The sequence below is a fragment of the Mauremys reevesii genome, linkage group 8, assembly GCF_016161935.1.
Source record: "Mauremys reevesii isolate NIE-2019 linkage group 8, ASM1616193v1, whole genome shotgun sequence".
Lineage (NCBI taxonomy): Eukaryota > Metazoa > Chordata > Testudines > Geoemydidae > Mauremys > Mauremys reevesii.
In genome coordinates, this window is record NC_052630.1 from 44,012,132 (window position 1) to 44,027,799 (window position 15,668).

The 15,668-nt window shown below is 47.7% G+C and overlaps 1 protein-coding gene across 1 annotated transcript in view; it reads right to left on the reverse strand.

The window, feature by feature from the left end:
* PRDX6 (peroxiredoxin 6) overlaps nucleotides 1-15,347 on the reverse strand; it is a 29,497-nt gene extending 14,150 nt beyond the window's left edge. The window contains exon 1 of the mRNA XM_039486063.1: nucleotides 15,184-15,347. Within this exon, the coding sequence (XP_039341997.1) occupies nucleotides 15,184-15,275 (92 nt within the window). The 5' untranslated portion in view covers nucleotides 15,276-15,347. The remainder of the gene's footprint in view (nucleotides 1-15,183) is intronic.
* Nucleotides 15,348-15,668: the final 321 nt, after the last annotated feature.

Genomic DNA, 15,668 nt, shown 5'->3' on the forward strand with positions numbered 1-15,668 from the left:
TTAGCTTAATGATGCCCACAGTTCACATGTCACCATATCAAAAGATAATACAGTACCTAAAAAACTTTAAAGTGATTTGTCTCCAGTGGCTGCCATCTATCCACTCCCATCCTCCAGGACAAATATTGCTGCATTTCTTTTTCAAGTAGAATCACCATAAAGGTAATGCCGACGTATACGGTACACATTAGACCCTTTTAAGTGCCACTGGAACAAGACTCTGCTACTAAGTCACCTGAATTAACATCCTGAAAGGGTCACTGATATTTTACAATCCCAATTACCACCGGTTTTCATCTAGTCCAGGGGTCGGCAACCTCTGGCACGTGGCTCGCCAGGGTAAGCACCCTGGCAGGCCAGGCCAGTTTGTTTACCTGCCGCGTCGGCAGGTTCAGCTGACTGCAGCTCCCACTGGCCACGGGTCGCCGTCCCAGGACAATGGGGGCTACGGGAAGCAGCACGGGCCGAGGGATTTGCTGGCTGCAGCCTCCCGCAGCCCCCATTGGCCAGGAGCAGCGAACCGCGGCCAGTGGGAACCACGATCGGCCGAACCTGCCGATGCAGCAGGTAAACAAACTGGCCCTGATCTAGTCAATCACCTCTAGATGGGGACACCCCTTCAAAATAAGGTGATGGGTCTTGTCCTGGCCTGGTTTGTTATATTGAACCTCAGAATATTAGTAATTACCAGCTGTTGTGCTGTTATAGCTCTAGGTTCTGGTGTGATAAATAATACCTAGCTCTTACATAGTGCTTTTTATCAGTAGATATTAAAGTGCTTTATAAAGGTGGTCAGTATTCCTGAACCTCTTTTATAGATGGGTAAACTGAGGCATGCAGAGGGGACATGACTTGCCCATGCTCACCTATGAGGCCAGTGGCAGAGTTGGAGGGGAGTGCAGGGTCTCCTGCATCACAGTCCAGTGCTCTATCCACCAGGCTACATCACCTCCCCACTGATGAGCTGGGGAAGGACTGTTTAAAAATAAAAATAAAAAAAAATGGGGAAACAGCCCACATAAACATTATTACAAAGAGTCTTCACAGATGAAGAAATTTCTATAAGTATGACTCAATACTTAACAAAGAAGTGAGCATTTCTTAGGACACTTTTAGCTAGGTGATGTGATGATGATGTTCGTCCATCATTTCTGAAGAAGACCTTGACATCTAGCAGGTTGTGAGCTGTCCACAGTGCGTCTGCAGGTGGCTGTTAAGGCCAATACGGGCACAAAATGTTCTGCCACATGTCAGGCAGACATGTGTGGGCACCACTGTTACTACATTTACAGCTCTGGCTTTACGGAGTGCTCGCTTCTATTGTGCTAGGGTTATCCTTCTGGCTTCAGACGTCTGGCAGCCTTGATGGATCAGCGTACGCCATGTCGATCGGTCTTGTGCCAGGGTTTCCCAGGAGGTGATGTCAATATCCAGGGACTTAAGAGAGGCTTTCAGCGTGTCTTTGTATCGCTTCTTTTGTCCCCCGTGCATTCGCTTTCCTTGAGACAACTCACCATAGAAGAGCTGTTTGGGGATGCGGTGGTCTGGCATCCTTACAACATGGCCTGCCCAGCATGTCTGGGCTTTCATAAGCAGAGTATAAATTGACGGCAGGCCTGCTCTGGAGAGGACTTCTGTATCTGGCACCTTATCCTGCCACCGGATCCTCAGAAGTCTGCGGAGGCAAGTCATGTGGAAGTGGTTCAGTTGCCTAGCATGCCTCCTGTATACAGTCCAAGTCTCACTGGCATACATCAGGGTAGTTAGCACTACTGCTCGGTAGACTTTAAGCTTTGTAGCAAGGCTTATTCCACGGTGGTCCCACACGTTGGTCAGCAGTCCGCCAAATGCAGAACTTGCCTTAGCAATTCTGCAGTTGACCTCGATGTCAATTGTCACTGCGCGAGAAAGGGTGCTGCCAAGTTATGTAAATTGGTCCACTGCTTGCAGCTTTTGTCCCTTCACTATGATGGTGGGCTCTTGGTGTTGGGCTTTCGGAGCTGGCTGGTGCATCACTTCGGTTTTCTTTATGTTGATGAGGAAGCCGAAGTTATCGCATGCTGCTGCGAATTTATCCATGCTAGCTTGCATTTCCTGCTCTGATCCAGCATTCAGGGCACAGTCGTCAGCAAAAAGAAGGTCTCTTAGCACAGTCTCCTTTATTTTGGAGACAGCCTGGAGTCTTCGCAGGTTGAACAGTTTCCCATCAGTCCTGTATCTCAGGCTGATTCCCAAGGAACTGTTCTGAAAGGCGTCTGACAGCAAAGCTGAAAACATTATGCTGAACAGGGTCGGTGCCAACACACACCCTTGCTTGACGCCGTTTGTGACGGGAAAGGCCTCTGAAGCTTCTCCGTCGTCCAGAACACAAGCCGTCATGCCGTCGTGGAACTGACGTACCATCAGGATGAATCTGTCAGGGCACCCAAACTTCGACATGATGCGCCACAGACCTTCGCGACTGACAGTGTCAAAAGCCTTGGTAAGATCCACGAAGATGGTATACAGTTCACGATTCTGCTCTTGACACTTCTCTTGGAGCTGTCGAACTGCGAAGATCATGTCCACAGTGCCACGCTCTTTGCGGAAGCCACACTGTGTCTTGGGTAGTAAACCCTGTTCCAGGTGGTCAATCAGGCGATTCAGCAACACTCGTGCAAGGATCTTACCTGCGCTAGAAAGCAGTGATATTCCTCTATGATTATCACAGACTTTTCGATTTCCTTTCCTCTTGTAGAGGTGTACGATGGACGCGTCTTTCAATTCCTGAGGAATGGACCCTTGATTCCAGAAGGACTGGAACAGCTGAGTGAGTTTGTCAACAAGCATTGCACCACCATCCTTATAGATTTCCGCTGGAATCGCATCAGATCCTGAGGCCTTGCCACTAGACAGCTGACTGATGGCCTGTAGGGTTTCAGTCTCTGATGGTGGAACGTCCAGGCTGTAATTAATAACCGCCTGGGGCATTCTGTCAATCGCCTCATTATTGATGGAAGATGGGCGGTTCAGTACGGATTGGAAATGCTCAGCCCAACTCTGTAAAATCAGAGTCTTCTCAGTAATGAGAGTTACACCATCTAAGTCCAGTAGAGGGGAACTCCCTGAAGGCCGAGGTCTGTACAAGGATCTAAGGGCTTCGTAGAACCGTTTGGCATCGTTTCTATCAGCAAACTTCTGGATTTCATCTGCTTTGGCACTCAACCAGGAGTCCTGCATCTTACGAAGCTTGCTCTGTACGGTCCTGCGAATGTTGTTGAAGGCATTTTTCTTAGCTGTTGACGACGGGTCATTCTGATGAGCACGGTGAAGGCGGTGCTTTTCAGCAAGTAAAGCCTTGATCTCTTCGTCGTTTTCATCAAACCAGTCCTGCTGTTTCCTGTGTGAGGGTCCAAGAACCTTTAGTGCAGAAAAGTGCACAATATTTCGGAAGCGTTCCCAGTTCCTCTCAACGTTTTCCTCTAATTGCAGCTCTGAGAGTTGGTTGTCGAGATCTTCTACTAGTGAAGCTGCTGTGTTGGGGTTCCTCAGTTTACTGACGTTGATCTTTTTCATCCCAGCTTTATTTCCCTGCAGACGTCTCTTTGGCTTGATGTGAAGGCTTAATTTAGAGATGATAAGTCTACGATCAGTCCAACAGTCAGCACTCGGCATGGCCTTAGTCACCCTTACATCCTGTCCGTCTTTCCTCCGCACGATGACATAATCAATGAGATGCCAGTGCTTGGAACGTGGGTGCATCCAGGACGTCTTTTTGCGAGTGGGCAGGCGGAAGATGGTATTGGTGATGATCAGATCATAAGCCGCACATGTCTTCAATAGTAGTAGGCCATTGCTGTTGCATTTGCCGATTCCATTTTTTCCAATGACGCAATCCCAGGCAGAGTGATCAGATCCTACTCTCGCGTTAAAATCACCAAGTAGAATCAGCCTGTTGGTGCGCTTCACGGATGAAAGTAGGGCATCGAGATCTTCATAAAACTTGTCCTTTACTTCATCCGGATTCATCACTGTGGGTGCGTAAGCGCTGATTAGTATAACTCGCTTTCCTCTCGGTAGTGGAAGATGCAGTGTCATGAGTCGATCGTTCACGCCCTTGGGAAGACTGGCAAGTTTGCGGACAAGATGATTCTTAACCACAAAGCCAACTCCAGATTCACGACGTTCGTCACTGCTGCGTCCACACCAGAAGAATGTGTAACCACCTCCTATTTCTGTGAGCTGACCTTCGTTGGCTAGATGAGTTTCACACAGGGCCGCAATATCGATGATAAATCTTGCAAGCTCTCTGGCGACCAGAGCTGTTCTTCTTTCTGGTCAATCTGCTGAGGGGTTGTCTTGAAGCGTGCGTACATTCCATGTACCAATAATGAGTGGTGTCACCTTGCGTTTTGTTGTTTGAAATTTTGTTATTCGACCGCATAAGATGGGATCCCCTCCAGCCGCAGTAAGCTGGCCAGGGTTCTATGAAGCAAACAATGTTTAGGGCACCTTTTCTAGCCCCTTTCTCTTACTACGGAGGTGAGCAGTGCAGTCCTAAAGAGGGCTGCTCAGTCACTCAGGTAGACGCCGAATCCAGCTGTTGCTTCGGTCAGCAAGAAGACGACCATTAGACCTGAGCTGCCTGTGTGCAGGTCCGCGGCTACAGCTCCCAGTGTATCCACACCTGCTGCTTCGTCGCTCGCCCATCGCCACAGGACTTTAAAGTTTACGGGAATTGGAGGGATGTCAAGACTTGCGCGTGAATTGGATTAAAGTGAGGGAGAGGTGCGCATAGTCAGCCTCACTCTCTCTTCCCAGATTCCATCTTGCTCCAATGGCAGGACAAAAGTTGAGACGGTTGGAGATGGGCTGGGCGCAGTGGTTGACCAAGGCGTCTTTCGCGTCTTGCCGTGCTCTTAGCGTACCACATCGCTTGCAGAAACCGCCTTCATGACCGTTGGTCTTATTCCAAAAGGTCTCATCTGCTCAATCCGCCGGAGTCTGTCTTCACATGCTCGGGATAGACAAGGCCCCATCTCACCGAAGGTCTATGCCTGACGGCTACCCTCAGCTAGGTAACTGGGATCTCAAGAACAGCTAAAAACGTGACAGGAGTTCATGCTGTGAGCTCATTAGTAATCCCAACACCAAGTATATCTCAGAAAAATCCAGACCCAAAATACGTACAGTACTTGCCACACAGCATTTTATTTTTTTTTTTACTTGACCCACAGTAGGCATGAAACACATTAGTCCACATTAGCCTGTGCAGCCTCCACCTTATTTGATCTGCAACAGCAGTGTTTACCCAGGGACAAAAGTTACAATTTAGCTCATGTAGATCTGAATTAGTGTATTTAGTATGGTTGTTAGTGGACTTAATGGGCTGGCACCTTTTTATTACTGTATATTATCTGGTGAAAACTATGCAGCTAACTTGTAACATCACTGAAATATAAAAACTCAAACTGTTGAGCAGAGATAAGGCACAAAATCTGCCAAGTTTGGCTACTACAGACTTATCAATTTTCAAAATACACCAAGGGGAGCAACATAAAATTGGAAGTAACTCCCAATTACACTTACTTTTAGGGCTGTCTCATGATTAATCACACTGTTAAACAATCATAGAATACCATCTATAACTATTTTTGGATGTCTTCTACATTTTCAAATACATTGATTTCAATTACAACACATAATACAAAGTGTACAGTGCTCACTTGATATTTATTTTTTATTAAAAGTAGTTGCACTGTAAAAAAATATATTTTTCAATTAACCTAATACAAGTACTGTAGTGCAATAACTTTATCATGAAAGTGCAACTTACAAATGTAGAATTATTACAAAAAAACTGCACTCAAACAATGTAAAATTTTAGATCCTACAAGTCCACTCAGTCCTACTTCTTTTTCAGCCAATCACTGGGACAAACAAGTTTGTTTACATTTGCAGGAGATAATGCTGCCTGCTTCTTATTTACAATGTCATTTGAAAGTGAGACTAGGTGTACTTATGGTACAGTTGTAGCCTGTGTTGCAAGATATTTACATGCCAGATGCGCTAAAGATTCATATGTCCCTTCATGCTTCAACCACGATTCCAGGGGACATGCGACCATGTGGATGAGGGGTTCTGCTCAATAAGGATCCAGAGCAGTGCTGACTGATGCACGTTCATTTTCATCATCATGAGTCAGATGCCACCAGCAGAAGGTTGATTTTCTTTTCTGGTGGTTTGGGTTTTGTACTTTTCACATCACAGTGTTTCTCTTTTAAGACTTCTGAAAGCATGTTCCACAACTTGTCCCTCTCAGATTCTTAAATCTTGGGTCGAGTGCTGTAGCTATCTTTAGAAATCTCAGGTTGGTACCTTCTTTGTATTTTGTCAAATCTGCAGTGAAAGTGTTCTTAAAATGAACAACATGTGCTAGGTCATCATCCAAGATTGCTATAACATGAATATATGGCAGAATGCAAGTAAAAAACACAGAATAGGGGACACTTGGGGGAGAATTGTATTACAAATTTAATTAATGCATTTTTTTAAACAAGTGTCATCAGCATGGAAGCATGTCCTCTGGAATGGTGGCCGAAGCATGAAGGGGCATACGAACGTTTAGCATATCTGGCACATAAATACCTTGCAATGACAGCTACAAAAACTGCCATGCAAATGCCTGTTCTCACTTTCTGATGACACTGTAAATAAGAAGAGGGGCAGCATTATCTCCTGCAAATATAAACAAACCTGTTTGTCCGAGTGATTGGCTGAAAAAGAAGTAGGACTGAGTGGACTTGTAGGCTCTGAAGTCTTACATTGTTTTGTTTTCGAGTGCAGTTATGTAACAAAAATAAATCTACATTTGTAAGTTGCACTTTTATGACAAAGATTGCACTACAGCACTTGTATGAGGTGAACTGAAAAATACTATTTCTTGTTTATCATTTTACAGTGCAAATATTTATAATAAAAATATATACATTTTGATTTCAATTACAACACAGAATACAATATATATGAAAATGTAGAAAAACATCCAAATTAATTTTTGAATTAATCGGGCGAGTTAACTGCAATTAATCGACAGCCCTACTTCCTTTGCTTATTTAGCTGGCTGAGTGGTGCAGAATAGTTTGTAGTCCAGTATGAATACTTGGAAAGGTCAAATGCTGAACTGTGTGTACAGAGGGTAACAGGCTGAGGATTATGAAAACCCATGACTGTGAAACCTAGCAATGGATTTTGAAGAATGGTGCACTTATAGGAATCTGATTTTATGGACATTCCCTTCTCCGGCACACACACAGACAAGCTGGGGCTCCTGGTCAGTGTCCGGATCCTCAATAAACTATTTAAAAAAAAAAAAAAAAAAGAGGGATTTTTAGATTCAACTGCATGCAAAAGCCACCATCCTAAACAGCCAAACAAGGCCAGTATACTGCTTCTGCTGCCACAGCAAACCTCAGTCTGTTCCATCCCCAAGTTCAGTCAGCTGAGAGGACACTCATTTTTATCTGACAAAGGCCAGATAAATTATTCTGATATGTAAATGTGAACCTTAGTCCCAGACGGATCTGGATTTTTTTAAATTAACTTTCCACACTACTTAGATAAACTTTGTGCACTTCATTTCCACCAGCACCACCTACCTATAACGTGGGATAATGGTCTTATCCCTCCCTTGTAGGGTGCTTTGAAATATACTAAGCATTGCTAAAATAAGTACTGCATAATTTATAGATTGGGTTTGGAATGAAATCAATTCACTCCACCATTGCTAATCTTGGCATAAAAACTGCAACCCAAGTTTACAGAAAACTGCACCTCAGTGATGCCTTCCATGCAAGGATCTCAAAGGGCTTGTCTACACTTAAATGCTACAGCAATACAGCTATGCTGCTGTAGCACTTCAGTGTAGACACTACCGCAGTAGATGTAGGTAATCCACCTCTCCAAGAGGCAGTAGGTAGGTCAACAGAAGAATTCTTTCAACAACCTGGTGCTGTCTACCTGGGGATTTAGGTCAGTGTAACACCACCGCTCAGGGGTGTAGATTTCTCACACTGTTGACCGATGTAGTTAAACCAACCTAATATTCTAGTGTAGACCAGGCCAAAATACTGCAAATACAATAATGACCTGAGATCATACCGCTAAGAGGGAGCACCCATGTCACAGATAAAGAAACTGAGGCTCTGGGATAGTCACAGATAGAACATGGGAAGTCACAGGAAGGGTATGATAGAACAGAGACGAGAACCCAGTTTGATTCCCAGTATCCTGCTATTAGTGCTAGAGCCGTGGTGCCTAGTCTGTGACCCTGTAGGGCACCTGTGATAAGCAGAATATTTGTTTGATTATGAATGGAAAGCAAATACCCTTAGCTGTGCCCTGAGGCCTCTGCATCATCAGTCCTGCTGCTACCTGAGGGAAATGTGGTGCATGGCCTCCCACAGCATCTACTACAGCCCCAAGAGCAGTGCCAGGAACATTCCCATAGTCCTGTCCCTCCCCTTGGCTGTCTGCTGAAATAATACATTTGGCCCTCAGGTGGCAAGCTTTGGGCACTACGGTGACAGACTGTTTCCTCATGGCATACATGAACATTTCAAAACCATCCCCTTCTGCAGGGCTGAGTTTTGCGCTGCCATCAGACTCCACTAAGAGCCCAGCAGCAGTCCAGTGACAGTCATGATCACATTGGCTTCTCCAGCTGAAATCAAGTCACATAATGGTGGCCCTGCCACAGCGTAGAGATTTCAGCTTTTTATTATCCCTGCTTCCTTTACTACCAAATCTAACATTTCCTTCTAGTCCCCCATTCAGTGCACCTGACAGCCAGCACCACATGAACTGCCTCCAGCTGCAAAGGTCCTCTATTTACTCTCTTAAATCTTCCTTAATTTCATGCCACCAGATTATCTTGGAAAATTACTGCCTCTTAATGCCCTACCAGGAAACTGCTGTCATCCCAGACCTATAAAACGCATTTGAAATGACTGTTACTATAATCTCAGATGAATAAACATTGGACAATGGCTATTGAACAAACTGGCAAAGCAGCTGCTTTTTGTTTCAGTCACATTGCTTTGGGGCTGAGATTGTTCTATACATAGCGTGAAAGTTAATATTCTTTTATACTTCCCGCTTGGGGAAACAGGGTATAGAGATGCAGATTTGTTCCCACGCTCCACTGTCTGATCTGTTTGCCTTTTTTGTTATTTAATGAGTAATCTGACATGAAATACTAGAGCTTGTTTACACAAGGTCAGAAATGACTCAGCTGTTTCAATGCCTAAATGGGATTCTGTTCTTTCCAAATCCCACTCTGGTTCATACCAGTAAGTGTTATCCTTGGATACTGAGCAACTGGCCTGATAACACATGTTCTGGCAATGTGGGCTCAGCACTTTGTATTTTACACTACAGCATGCTCCCTATTAGTGTTACGGAAGATGCATGCTCTTTAGACTGAATAGTAACTACTGTTACCTAAATCATCAGTCCCCTTTTATCTACTGTACTTGCTGTGTTGCACTGGTGAGCAACAGACAGTCTAGATCAGGGGTGGGCAAACTTTTTGGCTCAAGGGCCACATTGGGGTTGCAAAACTGTATGGACGGCCGGGTAGGGAAGGCTGTGCCTCCCCAAAACAGTCTGGCTCCCAGCCCATCCGCCCCCTCCCACTTCCCACCCCCGACTGCCCCCCTCAGAACCCACGACCCATCCAATCCCCCTTGCTCCTTGTCCCTAACCACACCCCAGAACCCCACCCCCATCCAACCCCTGCTCCCAGTCCCTGACTGCCCCGACCTCTATCTACACCGCCCCTGACAACGACCCCGGGACTCCCTACGCTTATGCAACCCCCTGTTCCCCTGATTGCCCTCCGGGACCCCCACCCCTTATACAACCCCCTGACCCCCTTATGCTGCTCTGAGCAGCATGATGTCTGGCAGCCGTGCCCCCTAGCCGGAGCTAGACATGCTGCCACTCTGCTCCGTAGGAGCACATGCTCCACCGCCCAAAGCGCTGCCCGCACAGCAGCATGGCTGCGAGGGAGGGCAGACAGCAGGGGAAGAGCCACGGGCTAGCCTCCCTAGCAGGGAGCTCAAGGGCCATGGTCCTGAGGGCCGGATGTGGCCTGCGGGCCATAGTTTGCTTATCTCTGGTCTAGATCCTATGCAGTCTTCACCAGGAAGGTACATTATGCATTGAGCTGTAGATTGTGAAAAAACAAAATATTAGCCTGTCTTACTCTGGAAATACCTATTTCAAACTTCAAGGGATGGCCAGACAGCTTAGTCCCAACATTTAGGATTTGTAAGAATTTTTACAGAAACTAATAGACGTGCCTTCAGAAAGTTAAAAGCTTCACTGAAATTTTTTGTTTTGATTTAAACATTCTGCTGCAGTGTTTGGAAACTAAAACCTCGCTAGAATTGCCTTATGCTACAGCAGGAGGACCAGAAACTGAAAATGGCATTTTTTTTTAATTCTGAATTCTGTCAGAAAATATATTCCATATTGCAGCTGCATTTAAAAGGGCATAGGGACAACTGTGTTGTAACTGGGTCTCTGTAGTGTGACCAGAAGTCACAAACTTTACCCATGATATGAAATCTGTGGATCTGCCCACACTACAAATACAATATTCAGGGACCCAGAGTGTCACAAAGCACTGTGCAAGCAGTAATGAACTAAGCCTCATTTACCCCAACGGACAAACTCAGGTACGGAAGAGTAAGTGGCCGGACTGAAGCTGCTAGTCTCAGAATCTCTGCATTGCTGCTCACCTATTTAATGTATGCAGCTTATCTCCAAAAGATGTTGTGAAGTCACAGCATCACTCAGAAAACTGGGGTGAAACCCTGCCCCATTAAACTAAATGGTAAGATTCCCATTGACTTCAACAGGGCAGGGCTTCACTGCAGGCATGCGGTTTTCAAAGACACCTTTCACAATCTTACTCACCTGATATAGATCAGGTGGAGATTGGCCTCTTAAACTTAGTGAGCACCAATCCAGTGAAGCTGGCGGAATGATTTAGAGGGAAGATACGTGTCTGCCTAGTGGCCCTTTAGGACGGAGTGCAGACCGAAGTATGTGAGAGGGAAGAGGCCAATCCTATTGTGAAAGGAGCAGCAGTCTCCCTGTTTGGTATCTCAAGTGTGGATCCTGGCTTGTGGGCAGAATACTACTTTTTCTTTAGGAAAGGATTCCCTAGGTTGCTCAAGTCTTTGTTATATCAGAAGGTGACTTATTCAGAGGGGTTAAACTGGACAAGTTCCTTGGGGTCACCAAACCAGCACATTTTTCTGGAGGCTGTCCAAATGAAAGCATTTAAAAAAGTCTTTAGTCCTTATGATTAAGGAAAGATTAATATGAATTTAATGCAAGCTGGAGTAACCTCTGCCCGACAGCTTATCTAGACACAAAAGTCACAATGATTTGCATTAACCAAATATTAGTCTATTTAAGCATTCACATTGGGGGTTTGCATCAGGTTAACAAGAGTGATGCAACTTCTCTTTACAGATGAGGCCTTAACTTGTTTGAAATCACTGTGAGAAAGGTGTGTATGCATTTAAGGAGTTAACTCTGAAGCTTAATGACAATTTTAAAAGCAGTCAGTATTGTTAACTATTTCTTCACAGACCAAAGAAATGCGAGAAGGGAGAAGGACAATCCTATTGTGAAGGGAAGAGTGGAATTTCCTTTTGGTGCCTCCTGTGGTAGAGCTGGGCTTGTGGACAGAACATTACTTTTTCTTGCCAATGTGACCCCTATTTATTCCGAAGCCAATGTGCCTCAGGTGTAATCAAGTGTCCATAATATCTGTGTGAATACACAAGATCAGAACTGTACTGCAGATTGACAGATACACAATAAGGGCAAGGACCATTACATGCTTATTTATTTTTTTAAATGTTGTAAGAGTTTCCTTCTGTATGTTCCCATATACTTTTGAGAGTTCTCATTCGGGTCTTGTTTTCACAGGGGATAACCTCTTCACTTAAGAGGAAACAACAACAGATTCCACACTACTCTATTACTTCCAATATAAAACAGATAAGGGAGACAATTCCTTCCTTTTATTTTTGTGTAGTAGCATTGCATACCTACCTTGAAGTATAGGCATAGCCCTAGACACACCACCCTCCCTCACCCCCCAATCTCTTGTTATACAGTAACTCCTCACTTAAAGTTGTCCCCGTTGTTTCATTGCTGATCAATTAAGGAACATGCTCCTTTAAAGTGGCAGCCGTCTGCTTTGTCCACTGCTTGCAGGAAGAGCAGCCAGTTGCAGCTCGCTGGTGGGGGCTTGGAACCAGGGTGGACTGGCAGCCCCCTATCAGCTCCCCTAAGCTCCCCGTGCAGCAGCTGCTCAGCAGGCTATCAATTGCCAGCAGTTCAGCTGTCCCTCTCCCCACTGCCATGTGCTGCTCCTGCCCTCTGCCTTGGAGCTGCTTCCCGAGACTCCTGCTTGCTGTGCGGGGGGAGGGGAGGAAGAGGGGGGCTAATGTCAGGGTGGCCCCCTCCCCCCTGCTCCTGCACCCCGCTTACCCCATCTTCCATAGAGCAGGGGGGACACAGGACAGGTCTCAGGATAGAGAGAGCTTGCAAAGCTGATCTAATTAACAAGGCAGTGTACTAAAGAGTAGGGTCAGCTTACTTAGAGGGGAAATGCACATCTCTCTCACACACAGGGTGGGATGCTGTCTCCCCACCCTCCATTCCTGCTGCCAGGTAGCGTGTGAGAGTTAACCCTTGAGGGCTCAGTCAATTGCAAGTTCATCATTTAGCAGTTAGGCATTCCCTGGGAAATATCCCTCCTTCTGACTCCTCCACCTCAACCAAGCTTCACAATCATCATCACTGTGTATCAGTATTAAATCCTTTGTTTAAAACTTATTCTGTGTGTGTGTGTGTGTATATATATATATATATATATATATATATATTTTATACACACACACACCTTTTGTCTGGTGAAAAAAATTTCCCTGGAACCTAACCCCCTCATTTACATTAATTCTTATGGGGAAATTGGATTTGCTTAACATTGTTTCGCTTAAAGTCGCATTTTTCAGGAACATAACAATGTTAAGTGAGGAGTTCCTGTACTTAGTTTTGGAAAGGGATCTCATCATGAGACAGTTCTTGTAATATTCTTCCTCTCAAGTCAGGCACATCAGCCTTCTGGACATGTTGAACTTTGGGGAAGGTCCAGGTGAAACATGAAGAAAAACCCAACATGGCTCTGAGTTGTTCAGATCACGTAACCGTTATAGAGGAGAATCAGACTCATTTGTGACACTGGGATGCAACAAATTTACCTACACCAGTGGTCCCCAACCTTTTCGTCTGGCAGGCGCCAGACGAAGGACCACTGCGGCGGTGGAGCACCCGCCGAAATGCCGCCGAATTTCGGCGGCGACGCCTCTCGATGACACCGCTTGCCGTCGACAAGTGACATCATCGAGAGGTGTCGCCGACAAAATTCGGGAGCAATGCCTCTCGATGACGTCACTTGTCGATGGCAAGCGGCGTCATCCAGAGGCCTCCCTGCTGAAATGCTGCTGAAATTCGGCGGCATTTTGGCGGGTGCTCTCCTGGGGGCCAAGACACGGGCGCATTAAGATGCCCCCGCAGGTGCCATGGTGCCCGCGGGCACCGCGTTGGGGACCCCTGACCTACACCATGAACACAAGGAGAAAAGCCTATACAGAAACAGAATGAAAAGCCAGATCATGAGTCAAATGTTGCTCTCAGCTACTCTGCTTTAAATCTGGAATGACACCATTGAATCAGTTATTCTAGATCGGGTAGGCAAACTACAGCTTGGGGATCTGGCCCACAGGACTGCCACCCCCATGGCGCCAAGATAGGCTCCCTGCCTGCCCTGGCCCTGCACCGCTCCTGGACGCAGCCGGCACCACGTCCCTGAAGCCCCTAGGGGAGTGTGTGTGTGTGTGTGTGGGGGGGGGGAAACAGAGGGCTCCACATGCTGCCTTCACCTGCAGGCAGTGCCCCCTTCAGGGAAGGTACCCACAGGTGAGGGCAGCACGCAGAGCCCTCTGCCCTTCCACCCCAGGGAGGCAGGGACATTGTGCCAGCCGCTTCTGGGAGCAGCACAGGGCCAGTGCAGGCAGGGGGCCTGCCTTAGACCCATGACATGCTGCTGCCAACCTGGAGCCTGCACCCTGAACCCCTCTGCACCCCACCCCTCTGCCCTGATTCCCTGGTTGCACTCCTCCTGCATCCCAACCCCCTGCCACACCCCAACCCCCTGCCCTGAGCCCCCCACCACACCCCTCTTGCACCCCAAACCTGAGCCCCCTCCCACACCTCAACCCCCTGCCGTGAGTCCCCTCATAAACCCTGCATCCCTCCTGCACCCCAACCTCTTGCCCTGAGCCCCTTCCTGCACACTGCACCCCCTCTCACCCTCTGCCCCAGCCCTACTTTCATGGCCTTGCATGCAATTTCCCTACCCAGATGTGGCCCTCAGGGCCAAAATATTTGCCCATCCCTGTTCTAGATCAACACTGGTACAAGCAAGAACAGAACTGGGTGTGTGGAATTTTGGTCAATACTTTAAAGGTTATGCCAGCAATAGCCCAACTGCAGACACAGGGACACTAGTATAAACTATACTGGCATACTCTCCTTTCTGGTGTAGGCAAGGCCTGTGTGTGTAGGAAGGGAGGGAGAGAGAGAGCTGGGCAAAGAGAGAACAGGCTCGGGTTTGGGGGGGATGTGGAGTCAGGAATAAAATTATTCCAAGTTTCTTCATGTGCCTGATACCATTTGTGCAGAGGACAAAACCCAGCCCTCCAGCTAACCCCACAGTCAGCCATTATCCCCTACCCTCCATTGAGGAAAAGAGCCCAGCCACTTCTCCCCCCGCACTTCCTAGCGCTATAGCCCCCCCGAGAGAAGGAAAGAGGAACCCCCCAGACCCCTTAACCCTATAGCACCACCCAGAGAAGGAAGAGACGCCCCCACCCCTACAGCCCCCCCGAGAGAAAGAAGAGAAGCCAGCCGGCCCCCCAAGAGCTGGCAACCCAGCCCTTCCCCGCAGATCCCGAACTCCGCCCCCCAACCCGGGGCGGTGCGGGTCCCTGTCCCCTACCCCGGGCCGCGGGCGGGCGGGCAGGAGCCCGGGGTCCCCCAGCCTGCGCTACTCACGAGTCTCCCAGGAAATCGTGGAAGCGGATGCGGCCCTGCGTGGTGTCCGCCTCGAAGTTGGGAGCCTCGTCCCCCAGCAGCAGTCCCGGCATGGCTGGCGGCCTGACTCCTCGCGGGCGACGTGCCGGAACGGCGGCGACAGCGACTGATGCACCCTCCACAGGGGGCGGGGCCGGGCTGCCGGGGGCGGGGCTGCCATGATTTGTGCCTGGCCAATCAGGAGAAAGGCACGGAGCGCGCCTTGCAGGGTGCGCACCTCGTGGCTAGAGCAGCGGCCTGGGAGCCAGGACGCCTGGGTTCCAGTTCTGGCTCGGCCCCCCCCCCCAGCATGACATCGGGCAAGTCACTTCACTCTGAGTGTTTACAGTGCAAACCCTCGAAACAGGGGCTGTCTCTTGTCATGTGTTGGGGTAGCATCTAGCCCAGTGGTCCCCAACATTTTCCATCACCCCCCCCCCATAATGGAACCTGTCCGCACCCCCCAC